This window comes from Physella acuta, unplaced genomic scaffold (genome assembly GCF_028476545.2).
Source record: "Physella acuta isolate Inbredline_101_S28 unplaced genomic scaffold, ASM2847654v3 ptg000261l, whole genome shotgun sequence".
In the NCBI taxonomy this organism is placed as follows: domain Eukaryota; kingdom Metazoa; phylum Mollusca; class Gastropoda; family Physidae; genus Physella; species Physella acuta.
This window is the reverse complement of record NW_026731780.1, coordinates 49,109-61,719: the sequence shown is the minus strand read 5'-3', so window position 1 is coordinate 61,719 and position 12,611 is coordinate 49,109. Positions and strand designations below refer to the sequence as shown.

General features: G+C 42.0%; 2 protein-coding genes across 2 annotated transcripts; one reads left to right on the top strand and one right to left on the bottom strand.

The window, feature by feature from the left end:
- On the bottom strand, positions 1-7,791 carry LOC131938984 (protein hairy-like). Its single transcript, XM_059297233.1, has 4 exons — positions 7,377-7,791; positions 6,263-6,358; positions 2,619-2,706; positions 1-2,259 (listed from the first exon to the last, which is right to left on the bottom strand). The coding sequence occupies exons 1-4, from the start codon at positions 7,464-7,466 to the stop codon at positions 1,292-1,294; spliced, it is 1,242 nt and encodes a 413-aa protein (XP_059153216.1). The 5' UTR covers positions 7,467-7,791; the 3' UTR covers positions 1-1,291.
- A 3,690-nt stretch (positions 7,792-11,481) lies between these two features.
- Positions 11,482-12,018, top strand: LOC131938970 (circumsporozoite protein-like). The gene is made up of 2 exons (XM_059297216.1): positions 11,482-11,501; positions 11,628-12,018. The coding sequence occupies exons 1-2, from the start codon at positions 11,482-11,484 to the stop codon at positions 12,016-12,018; spliced, it is 411 nt and encodes a 136-aa protein (XP_059153199.1).
- Positions 12,019-12,611: the final 593 nt, after the last annotated feature.

The following is a 12,611-nucleotide window of genomic DNA, read 5'->3' as shown; positions in this document are numbered from 1 at the left end:
GCTAACACAACTATACAACATATTATACACGTTGTTTACACCAGGTTATCAAAGGCACATTATTATAAAGTACATCATTGCATGACAAATAAAACCTTTAAAAAAAGTATTTCTGCATAATATTTCACCCCAAAGAAAACATTTATATAAACCAAACTATTGTTGTATTTCTTGTAGTGACAGAATAAAATGAACACAATCAAAATGATTTAACACGCTTTGCAAATAATACATCATGAAATGACAGCCCCAAGTAGTTTTCTTTCTGAGCAACACACTTCAAAGGAATTGATAAGGCTGGAGCGATTCTTGAAACATAAAGAACTAAAATGCATGCTAGTTATTTATAGATTAAAAACTCTTTTCACACAGTATTTCAAATAATGTCAACACAATATAAACATTGATTCTGCTTGTTATAATGCAAGGCTTTTTTTCTTAGTTTTTAAAAATTGGGTGTTAATACCGGTATTTTAACATCACAACCCTAGGCACAACCCAGGCACAACCCGATTTAGTGAAGTTATCCAAGCAAGGCTGAAAACATTAAGGCAGAAAATATTGAAAAAAAAACAAACAACAGAGTTGCCAAATTGGCAGTTAATTTTGTAAAATTCAAATTTGGAATACCATGACAACATAAGGCAAAACATTTGTTGGATGAACACAAGCAATGTTGGAAGAATGTTGAAGAGGAATGTTCATGCACAACAGATTATTTCAATGTTTTTTTTTATGTAGAAGGTTAGATCACCCTGTTCTGTTTACATAACAAGGTTAAAAAACTTCACAAAAATAAAAGTTTTAATAAAAATGTCAGTGAGTTTTCTTATCTGGCAAGCTTCAAGATTTGTCAGTTTTGGCTGATGGTTAGTGCACACAAATTATTGGAACCAAAATCAGTTATCTGCTTAATTGGTAGATTATAGTTGGTGGAGCTTCCTGCAATGACTAATTGTGTTTAGGCCAAACTGTGGTCAAGTTTCATAGGAGGAAGCCAGATTAGTAGTTGGCTGAATCATAAGTCATTGGTTGATATTGAAACTGGTATATGACTGGATTGAAAGTCATTGGTTCAAAATGAAACTGCAATCTGAAGGATTTTAAAGTCATTGGCTGTAATGAAACTGCGATTTGACTGATTCTAAAGTCATTGGCTGATAATGAAACTGTATTTGACTGATTCTAAAGTCATTGGCTGATAATGAAACTGCTATTTGACTGATTCTAAAGTCATTGGCTGATAAAGTTATTGCAAGCAGGCGAATTTTAATAACAGTGCCATTGATCTTCACCATGGTCGCCATGTTGATGTAGTTCTGATGACAGTGTTTCCGTTGTTGTTGTAGTTGTTGGTGTTGGTGATGACGTTGATGCCGCTGCTGCTGTAGTTGGTGTTGATAATAACAGAACTGGTGGCTGGTTTGGGTAGGGTTGATGGTGCAGGTGGTGGGGATGAAATGGTTTCGGATTTAATGGTATGGGGTGGTAGCACTGATGATGCTGAGGAGTGGACAGGGGATTGTCTTCTTTGGGGAGGTGTGGCAGGACGTTTGTATGGGGCTGAAGCTTCAGGTCGTTGTTGACGGGATGGTTTGGTGACCAGCGCTATGGGACTGTTGTTGGATGCCAGACGAGACTTGTAGTCTTCAACAGCTCTGGAGAGCTGCTCTTGGCTGGAGACTGGCTCTTGGTGCCGGGTGATTTGTTGCGCTGTGTAGAAGTTCATGGATGGAACTGTTTGAGGTGCCAGAACCAGAGCGACTTGACCGGAAGGGAGGGTGCTGGGTACTAGATGAAGCTGAGCTGATGTTGCGATGCAGGGGATTTGTAGGTTAGACTGCGGGCTCATGCCAGAGGAGATGGGAGTCTGGAAGGCCGTGGGGGATTCAGAGATGACGGGTTTGACGTCGATGTTGGTGTTGGTTTGTGTGACGTAGGCGTGGTGTGGCTGGTTGTTGTTGGTGTCTATGGTCAGGATCTGCGCGGAGGGCGTCAGGTACACGCTCTGCTGCTGGTGTTGCTGATGTAGCTGAAGGTGCTGCAGGTGATGCTGCTGTGTGGGGGACGGCGCCGGGAGGATGGGGGTGTGGTTCTGCTGGAGGGGCAGGTTGTTGATTGGCGTCAGGATAGACGCCAGGTGAGTCAGGATTCTGGTGCGGGCCTCTTCGTTGACGCCTTGAGACTCCCCGAGGTACTTTATGACCTCACTGGCGCACTCGTTGAACCCGGCTCTGTACTTGCTGATAGCGTCTGGCACTGAGAAGACAAATACAAGAACTTAAATACAAATCTTTAGGATCTTTAATAGAAATATTTATGATCTTTAAAGAAATCTTCAAGATTATAAGAAATCTTCAAGATTATAAGAAATCTTCATGATCTTTAAAGAAATCTTCAAGATATTTAAAGAAATCTTCAAGATATTTAAAGAAATCTTCAAGATCTTTTTAAAAATCTTCAAGATCACAAGAAATCTTCATGATCTTTAAAGAAATCCTCATAATCTTTAAAGAAATCTTCATGATCTTGAATACAAATTTATTTACATGTAAGCGGGTAAAAACATTTGATTTATTGCCAACATATTGTAATTATTACTAAAAGGATGTTCTTACCATTTGTCTGGAAACGCTGAACATTCTTCAGATGTTTGACCGTTAGCTCCAATATATCAGCCTTTTCTAGCTTGGAATATTGTGAATTCTGCAAGAACAATACGAAAAAACTATTATTACAAATCCACCTTTGAAATCAGTTTGACTTAATATTATTCATATTTTCAATACTTTTTCTTTTTTTTTTTATTGTTTTGATTACGGGGTGAAAGTTTTTGTTAGTACAAGGCTGTCACATGTACCACCCCTCCCCCCACCCCTTTTTTTTCTTTAGTGCTAAACACCAACGTCAACCGTAACTGCGATTTACGCGGTCTTCACCTTTGACCTTCGCACACACACAGCTGATTGTGGGGGTCAGGTATTGATCTAGCAATTAACAGTCGCTGGTTACTGCGATACTCGAGTTTATTGGCCAGCACCGAAGGGGTTAATCCCGTGTCAAGTAGCCGGACCAGAGTTGCCGGGTCCGGCCTAGATAGCGGCCGTGTTTGCCGTTCGATAAAAGTCCCATCTCTTAAGCGGCGTTTAAACAACGCGCTCGATAAGCCCGTTTAAACAATGGCTGGCCGGGCCTGATGAAATACGACGAGCCAAGTTGGTGGCCCTGATGAAATGTGGCCCTGATGAAATATGGCCCACTGAGCCAGTGGTCAAAGTTGAACCAAGGCGAGCACGATGTTGGCCGTAGCGGTGGTTGACCAAGGTGATATTTTACAAGGGTGTGTCAGATAGTGTGAGCGATAGTTTTAAAGCCAAGAAAAGCCGTTGAATAGTTGATATTTTACAAGGGTGTATCAGATAGTGTGAGTGATAGTTTTAAAGCCAAGAAAAGCCGTTGAATGGTTGATATTTTAGTTGAATGGTTGATATTTTACAAGGGTGTATCAGATAGTGTGAGTGATAGTTTTAAAGCCAAGAAAAGCCGTTGAATGGTTGATATTTTAGTTGAATGGTTGATATTTTACAATGGTGTATCAGATAGTGTGAGCGATAGTTTTAAAGCCAAGAAAAGCCGTTGAATGGTTGATATTTTACAAGTGTGTATCGGACAGCGTGAACGTTAGTTGTAAAGTCAAGAAAAAAGTTGAATACTTGTATGAAGTGGTCAAATAAAGAGTAAAACTAGACTGATAATAGAGAATAGTCTCGAAAATGTTAGCTCTATACATAACTAAACGCTATAGAGTCTAGTGTAAAGAAGTGACACTAGGGGTCAAAGTTGAGCTAAGAGAAGCTGGTACATTGTAGAAGAAGCGTGTTATTTCTTTTTGGGGGATAGCGTTGTCAAAGTCAAGGCGAATTAGCTGTGATATTTTTTTCCACACACGGTTTAGACCTCACATGCAGTTAACTGGACGCTATGACCCCACAGGCATTGCCCCTAAGCCCCGGGGAGAGATGGGGTTAAGAGGGTGTAGGTTATGATGGAGGTTAAAGTTCGCAGTGCGAGCTGCTTTATTGGAGGCTATTGTCTAGGTTGAAAAACATGGAAAGGGGGTTAAAGAAGTGAATGGGGGGGGGGGATCTTTAGTGCACGTCACACGATTGAAGGTAGCTGGACAGATCAGTTAGACATAATGGAAGGAGAGGGGTTGTGGTGGGGGTCAGATCTCTGAGTGCAGGTCACTGCTGTAACTACCCCCCTCCCGGGCTGACGACCCCCGGGTAATCTGAGTCGAGCCGAGGGCAGGTAGCCGGGCGCTACCTGCTAGCCAGGGGTCAGGGGTCTCCCAGCCAAGGGTCGCCGGGGTTTGAAAGACAAGTTGTTCCAGATGAGGAAAAATAAACGCCCAGAGTTTCCCCGGGGACGGGGGAATCGCCGAGTGATAGCGAGTGGGATGGTGGGTAGGGCAACAAGGGAGAGGCATGTGTAAACACAGCTTTCAGACGATGGTACGGTTTGTCTAGCTAAACGGAGGACCCGTACCCCGTTGGCGTCCAAATGGCTGGTTGAGCTATTCGGAGGTCTACTATGGAATGAAAGTGTCCTAATAACCAGTTTAGTAATTTTTATGTGCCTATAGGTTTGAATGCTTTGTAATAGCTAGTTTAACTAACATGAGAAAAATATGTGCAATAAACGTATAATTCACACCATAAAGCTCATAAAATGATGACGTCACAATTATTTTTTTTTAGAATTCTGGACTAAATGCAAAGATTTTGGAATTTGTTTTCAACTTTTGGCCTATCTTTTCAAAGGAAATCTGGACTTTCCAGGAAATCTAGTTCACAATTTTTTTTAACTCAACATAAAACCCATTTAATTTTTTTTTTCGTAAAAAAAAAATTATTTCCCTAGCTTCATAAAACATCCTAAAATGGAAGTTTTCTTAAAAACTCGTTAAAACAAATACAATCGCTGGAACCAGGAAGAAAATTGAATTGTTTCATATCCTGCTTAGTTTTACACATCCCCGTTTAATCATCTGCTCATTTTTAATTTTTTTTTCATTTTGTGACTGCTAGTCGACAGACTTCATCATTTTGGTGATATCGCGCACGTTACAAATGTCAGAGCGCGAACAGAGTAGCTTCCCATCATATGTTGAGAGGAGGGACGAAAAGGTCGCACAGTTAAGCGTGGATTAGGCGATGTGTGAGGGGGAGTAGGGGGGGGGGGCACAATGTGTGTGTGTGGGGGCGTAGTGTGTGGTGGGGGGTTCAGAATGTGGGGGCACAGTGTGAGTGTTTGTGGGGGGGAGCTAATGCTCACTTGGAGAATTTTTTAAATTAAAAAAACGCAATTATGTTTCCTTCCTAACGGTTTTTTTTTTGTTTTTGTTTTTTAAGAAAAGGAATCTAATTGGAGAGGCTCGCTATCGCAACCGTTATCAGCACCTGTCTGCTAATTTAGAATTATTTCTTAATTACAGGAGGAAGTCGTTTGGTTACTCAACTGCCACAAAGACAGGTCGAAAACATTTATTTTGAGATTTTTTTGTTACACAACTGCTACAAAGACAGGTCGAAAAAAATTATTTTGAGATTTTTTGTTACACAATGCTATAGAAGCAGGTGAGAAAATGACGCGATTTTGTAAACGAGGGAAGAGATCCCTTATCATTTGTGAATGTCAGGTGGGGGGGGGGGGGGGGGGGTATTTACATAGGGGTTTCAATTAGATTCATCTTAAATTCACATAAGACGCTTTAACACGCCTTTAACAGAAGTTGAATAAAATAATATTCTCGGATTTTAAAAAATCATTTTGACGATTATGGCTTTTAGCATTATAATTAGACCTAAAGAAAATGTAATTATTTTTATCGCATTTTCATTGCATTTAAATTTAAAAGCATGTTGGGTGTTGAATGACTGTTTGCCACTAAGTTCATGCTTGTTGACTGATGTACAAGATGCACTTACATCACAATTTAATACATCAGGTACCACGGTGTAAGCTTGTAATGTAAATATGGGTAGGTACCTTTTTCGGGTATTGATATAATCTGGGAAGGGGGCGGGGCGTGTATTCATGGAAAGGTAATCTATGATACCAGTGATCCCTCAAATCTTAGCTAGTTTAACATTGGCTTATCCTTACATTAACTAATCAGGATCAGAAGATTAAAAGTGGCTTATCCTGAGTTTAATTAATTATGATCAGAATCTGAATAATCCCCATTTAAGTGACTTACATCTTTCTTCATGGCTTGTAGGACGAGAGATTTGAGTTGGGACAGGCAGGAGTTGATCCTGGCCCTTCGCTTCTTCTCCATCATGGGCTTGTTGCTCTGTGGACAAACACAATATGACGTCAGCACATTGTGACGTCAGCACATTGTGTGGTGGACATTCAACACAAGACGGAAGTTACGTCACATAAACACATTGTGGGGTGGACAGTTCAACACAAGACTGACGTGTAGTTACATCAACACACTACGGCCTTGACAAATTTGTATAACGATTTATCGGAGCTAAAGCTGTTTCAGAGGCTGCACGCTTATATACGCCACTGCTGGCTTTGATGGCGGGGATAATTAAATGAGCTCAATGAGCTTTCATTAATAGTCGTACAAAAATAAAAAAAAGTGCAGCTTGTCTAATACAGTGTTTTCGAGGGCTGAGTGTAGAACGTTCTCAATTTATGCTGGGTACCAATTATAGCTGGATAGAATGTGTAACGCACTCTTAGTAATCGACTGGTTTTTAACGACAATTAAATGAAATTAACATTGATCTAATTAACGCGAGGCGAATGTCAAAATCAATTACCTCCCGAGGCAATTAAAAGAGCCTCATTAAAAACGTAATAATTGTGTGATGTGATTGAATAAGATCTTGGAAGATACTTTACTAAACACAGTTTAACACGGGCTTATTATCATTTCATCTTTAAATAGCACTTCGTTTTTGAGGACAACATTTTTAACAAAATTGAAATTCAGAAAGACAGTCTAATTAATAATAGGCCTAGCCTAATGTTATTGAACTAAGGAATTCATATAATGTAATTAGTGAAAGAGGTGTTGTGTAAGTAGAGGTCTTAAATTTCAAAAATCTATTATTTCACCACGAACTGGTAGATCAAGTTATAGATTGTTATTTATGAGGTCTTATGTAAGTAGAGGTCTTAAAATCTTAAAAATCTATTATTTCACCATCAACTGGTAGATCTAGTAGGCCTAATAGGTTGTTATTATTATACAATACATATAGGCCTACATAGTACATACATCATCAGACATGCTCACTGTTTAAGTGTTTAACTAACCTACCCAGCAAATAGTAAAGTATTATGTTACTCACCTTTCGGTAATTAGTTTTGTCGTCCATGTTCTTGGGGCTGTAGTCACCGGTCGACGATGTGGGAGACGATAGATCCGCTTCTGTCATCATTAGTCAATGGGACAGTTTGTTGTGCACTACGTCACAACTCTCTGGGGGCGACGTCACAACAGACTGATGCTACGTCACAACACAAGTAAAAAAAAATAACTATACACGGTGGTCGATGTTTGAAGTTCTTCAATTAACCAAAAAGGAAAAGTCCGTTCACGTATGGTTTCGGTGAGTGAGTATGAATGTCCGCATGTGGTAGAAATAAAATCCCAGACTAGCGAGGTCTACTTCTAAGATTGGTCGTAGAGGCAGTGGAGCGATGTGTTCACCGACGATGTGAAAGTTGTTAATTCAAGCCCACAGCTCAAGTCGAGGCGGTAATATAGTGGCCAAGCGTGGGACCCTACACCCAAATCCGTGATAACATCCCCCTCCCCCTTTTTCCTTTACTTTAAAAAAAAAAGTCAGACATAAGAGAAGGGAAGGGGGGATGGGGGGCGGGGTTGTCCGGCCCTAAAGCCATCAGGTGGTTACGTTTGGATTGTTTTGAATACCTCGCGGGGGATCGTAACGAGGTGGCTGTGGGATAGTCAAACACGACCCCCTCCCCCAACTCCACGTCAGTTGTCCATTTTCGTTTCCCACTCTCTCCCCTTCCCCCCTCCCCCGGTGCAGGAGGGTAGGGGTCAGCCCTCAGCGCCTCAGATAGCCCCGGTGTGAAGCAACAAGTCGTCCCTTTCCCACGCTCGCGAGCTCCAACCACCGACCAATCAAACCGCACGGAATACGCCGAGCTCGCTTCGACACCCTTCGGCTCGTGACCTCCCCGCGTTCCTATTGGCCAACGGCGCGCTGGCGAGAAAGAGGGGAAAACACCCTTCCCCCCGCGTCGGGATTTTTTAAGGTGTCAATCAAGTTCAGAAGTGCTACTCAATAAATAGCCCTCGCGTGCCTGAAGAGGCGAGTCGGACCGAATATTCCCTTGGGAAAACTCCGCCTACAGGGGAAATAATTCAGGATAAACTGCTCTACAGGTGGTTTTCAAAATATATTTTTTCAGCCGCTAGAGTCGCGTCCCCTTGGACACGGACCCCCGCAAGATTGGAACCATATTGACGATGATTCAGACACGTCAGCAAATAAATGGCGTTAAGGGCTGTAGCGCATAAGAATAAACAATCAACACGAATACATACACAGTGATATTTACCCTTATAAAAAATAAAATAAAAGTTATACATCGTTATCTCTCTCACCAATCTTTGTTAATAAAAGCCGGTATTTAGTACTATTTGTGTTAGTATCGCCGGAATTTAATACTTTTTAGGATAGTATCGCTACCATGATACAAGCTATTATGCTTACCTCGACCCAAACGCTGATCATAATCCTGCTTCTGATCCTTTTCCTAAAATAGATACCACCATAAGAGAAGAAAAAAAGTATTAATACTAGAGGTCTAATGTATAATGTCATGTTGGTGTTGTTTAAATAACCAGAAGAATTGTCGCTATTAATATAATGAAAACGCAAAATTGTACAATATCATTTTTGTCGGTTTTACAGAGGCGTAGCGACGGGGGGTGGGTGGGGTACATATGTCCCCGGGCGCCGACTCTAGGTGCGCCAAAATAAGCTCATTTTAGAGGTTATATTAAATTACAAATATAAAAAAATATATGGGGGGGGGCGGGGGCGCCAAATTGAAATTTCTCCCCGGGCGCCGGGAGGGGTCGCTACGCCTCTGCGGTATTACTATACTATATTATACGGGTCAGAGTTGGGGTCAATACTAAATACTATGGCCAAGACTGGGTTTAAATTAGGGCTAAGATTAAAGCTAGGACACGTTAGAACAACGATACTTATAAAAATAACTTTAGCCCCCAATACGTCCAGCTATATAAACAAGTAAACTCCACACCTATCGCCACATTTTTACCGTGCAAAAACTTAAGCACTTCTAATAACTACTTACGTTTTTTGTACGCCTACATAAAAAAATGCACTTGCACGCTTCACCACCCGCGTAACAAGAGAAGTCTAATTTAGTGCTTGAAACCTTCCCCAAGTCCCCCCATTCAATGCCATTATATTGTTGTTCTACCATGCTGGTTTACTGTCCTACCCTGGTCAAAGGGAATTGTTTGTTTTCTTCTTATCGCTGTGTGCAACTTTCTTCAAGATCCATCCCCCCGGAACTTTTATTATGGGCGTAAAAAAACTAACCCCGCACCGGAGCTAAAACAGGAACGGTGAAGATAATGAGATAGTCAAAGGACGGTGAAAAGGTTTGATTATTTTACCAGGAGTGCGACTTTTGGTGTACGGCGGTGTCGCGTTTCGTGTCTTATACTGCCCCGGTTGGCTTTGATTTACAAGGGAGGGTTGGCTTTCGTGTAAGGTTAACTTTGTAGGGAGGGATTAGCTAAACTTTAGAAGGATTAACTGTATGGTAAAAGGGATTAGTTGTATTGTACAAGGATTAGCGGTATTGTAAAGGGATTAGTTGTTTTAGGAAGAAAGAGAAAAAAAAGGGTATTGTACGAAATGTGAGTAGGGTAGAGGTATTTGGGAGCACAATACATTAGTTAGATGTGCAGTCGTGGGATAAGCTTTGTGTAGCCTGCGCCATTGTTGTGTGCGGCTTATGCCGGGTACTCGTCGAAGCTGAGCAGACTCAAGCCCGGAGACAAAATATGTACAATCAGAAACTTGATACTTTCGGATTAGCATAGTCTCGCGCGCTATCACCCGACCAGACTGCTCGTTTAAAATGTAAGCCAGGTCTTGTGGAGTTTTTTTTTTTTTTTTTTTTTTTTTTTTTTTTTTTTTGTAAGTGTGTATTAAAAGTTGGAGTATCGTAAATAAAACAAAATAAAATATGACTTGGATGAGATGTTATTTTTTATGCGATATCTTGCATTAACATCATGTACTACAAGAAAGGTATAAGCGTATATAACTGTTAATACAAGGGCCAATGTGGGATAAAGGGCGAAATTTTCCAACACTTACAAACAAATACAGCGATTATTATACTTTCTTATATTCACCGTGTCGAATTTACATTTTTTGGAAAAATAAAGCTTGTATAATAATATGCAATTATACAACATTAGCAAAGTAATGCCCTTTCTGTTCTCTACAGCCAGTAGTAGTAGTATCCACCTCTTTTTTTTACCCAGGTATATTAGTATGTAGCTATTGTGTAGTTAGCAGTAAGCCGTTGCAACGTCTCTTTCACTAACTCTAGTCTGATGCCCAACATAGACTCTCTAGTACTGCGTACACCGTGAACCGAACTCGAACCTTACAAGTCATATCGAGGGCGCGCTATTTCTCAACCACATCCCTCTGACACCTGGTAATTTGCTTTGGTACACATTGATACATTATCAAGTGTATGAAAGTAGTATGGATGGCTTTTACTAATAAAGAAATCCTCACACATTCTCTATCCCGGGGATCAGTTGCTTCTACGAGCAGCATACAACTAAGTCTAATTAAAAATAAGGTAAGGAAAGTTCCCCTTTCACACCTGACATAGGACTGATGAGGTTGAGTTAATTTGTTTCATGTCCACGATTTATACAAGGATAGTGTGGTCAACGCTATGTCCCTCCTGTCCACATAAACGCAACTAATGGTTGTACTCTATATAAGTCAGTTCTTTTAAACTCCAATACCGGTCAATCAGTTATTGTCTGTAGTTAGTCTTCTGTCGGTAACTTTGTTAGGATTAGTATTTTGGACAAAGAACGTGTTAAAGTTAGAGTCGGGGTTATCTTATAACACGGCCATTTTGTCGGTGACCGCGAACATGTTGAAACCCACCCGTTCCCGTGACGTATCTTGTATGATTTATGTTTTAATTATAAGTGCCAGGGCTAGGTGCCCGGCGGTCCGGCACGCATAAAGCTGTCTGGCACCGGGGGTCAAATAACCGGCAGCACACAGGGGTCGTATAGCGCGGGGGTCCCGTCACTGACACGGCAATTTCAGGCCCGTTTCCGGATGGCTGAGATTGAAACGAGACACGTTTACTGCGCATGCGTGCGGAGTGGCAATGATGGAGCAGGAGGGGGTGTTGTGGATGGTTGACGTGCCGGCTACCACGGCTGTACGGTGCCGGAACTCACGTGAAGAGAGACGTCACGTGAATGATTAGTTGTGGTACTCACACTAAATGCAATTCTGACCCAACTCTTGCCCCAGCCCTAACATTGACCACAGCCCTGACATTGACATCAACCCCAGCCCTGACATTGACATCAACCCCAGCCCTGACATTGACATCAACCCCAGCCCTGACATTGACATCAACCCCAGCCCTAACATTGACATCAGCCCCAGCCCTGACATTGACATCAGCCCCTGCCCCAACCCTGACATTGACATCAACCCCAGCCCTGACATTAACCACAGCCCTGACATTGACATCAGCCCCAGCCCTGACATTGACATCAACCCCAGCCCTGACATTGACATCAGCCCCAGCCCTGACATTGACATCAGCCCCAGTCCTGACATTGACATCAACCCCAGCCCTGACATTGACATCAACCCCAGCCCTGACATTGACATCAACCCCAACCCCAAGCCCTGACATTGACATCAACCCCAAACCTGACATTGACATCGACCCCAACCCCAATGCCTGACATTGACATCAACCCCAGCCCTGACATTGACATCAACCCCAACCCCAAGCCCTGACATTGACATCAACCCCAAACCTGACATTGACATCGACCCCAATCCCAATGCCTGACATTGACATCAACCCCAGCCCTGACATTGACATCAACCCCAACCCCAAGCCCTGACATTGACATCAACCCCAAACCTGACATTGACATCGACCCCAACCCCAATGCCTGACATTGACATCAACCCCAGCCCTGACATTGACATCAACCCCAACCCCAAGCCCTGACATTGACATCAACCCCAAACCTGACATTGACATCGACCCCAACCCCAAAACCTGACATTGACATCATCCCCAACCCTGGCATTGACATCAACCCCAACCCCAAGCCCTGACATTGACATCAACCCCAAACCTGACATTGACATCGACCCCAAACCTGACATTGACATCGACCCCAGCCCTAACATCCCATATATGTAGGTTGGACTGAAATGTATGTTTGGTTTTTGGACAATTCGTAATACACAAGTAATCTACACCTTTTT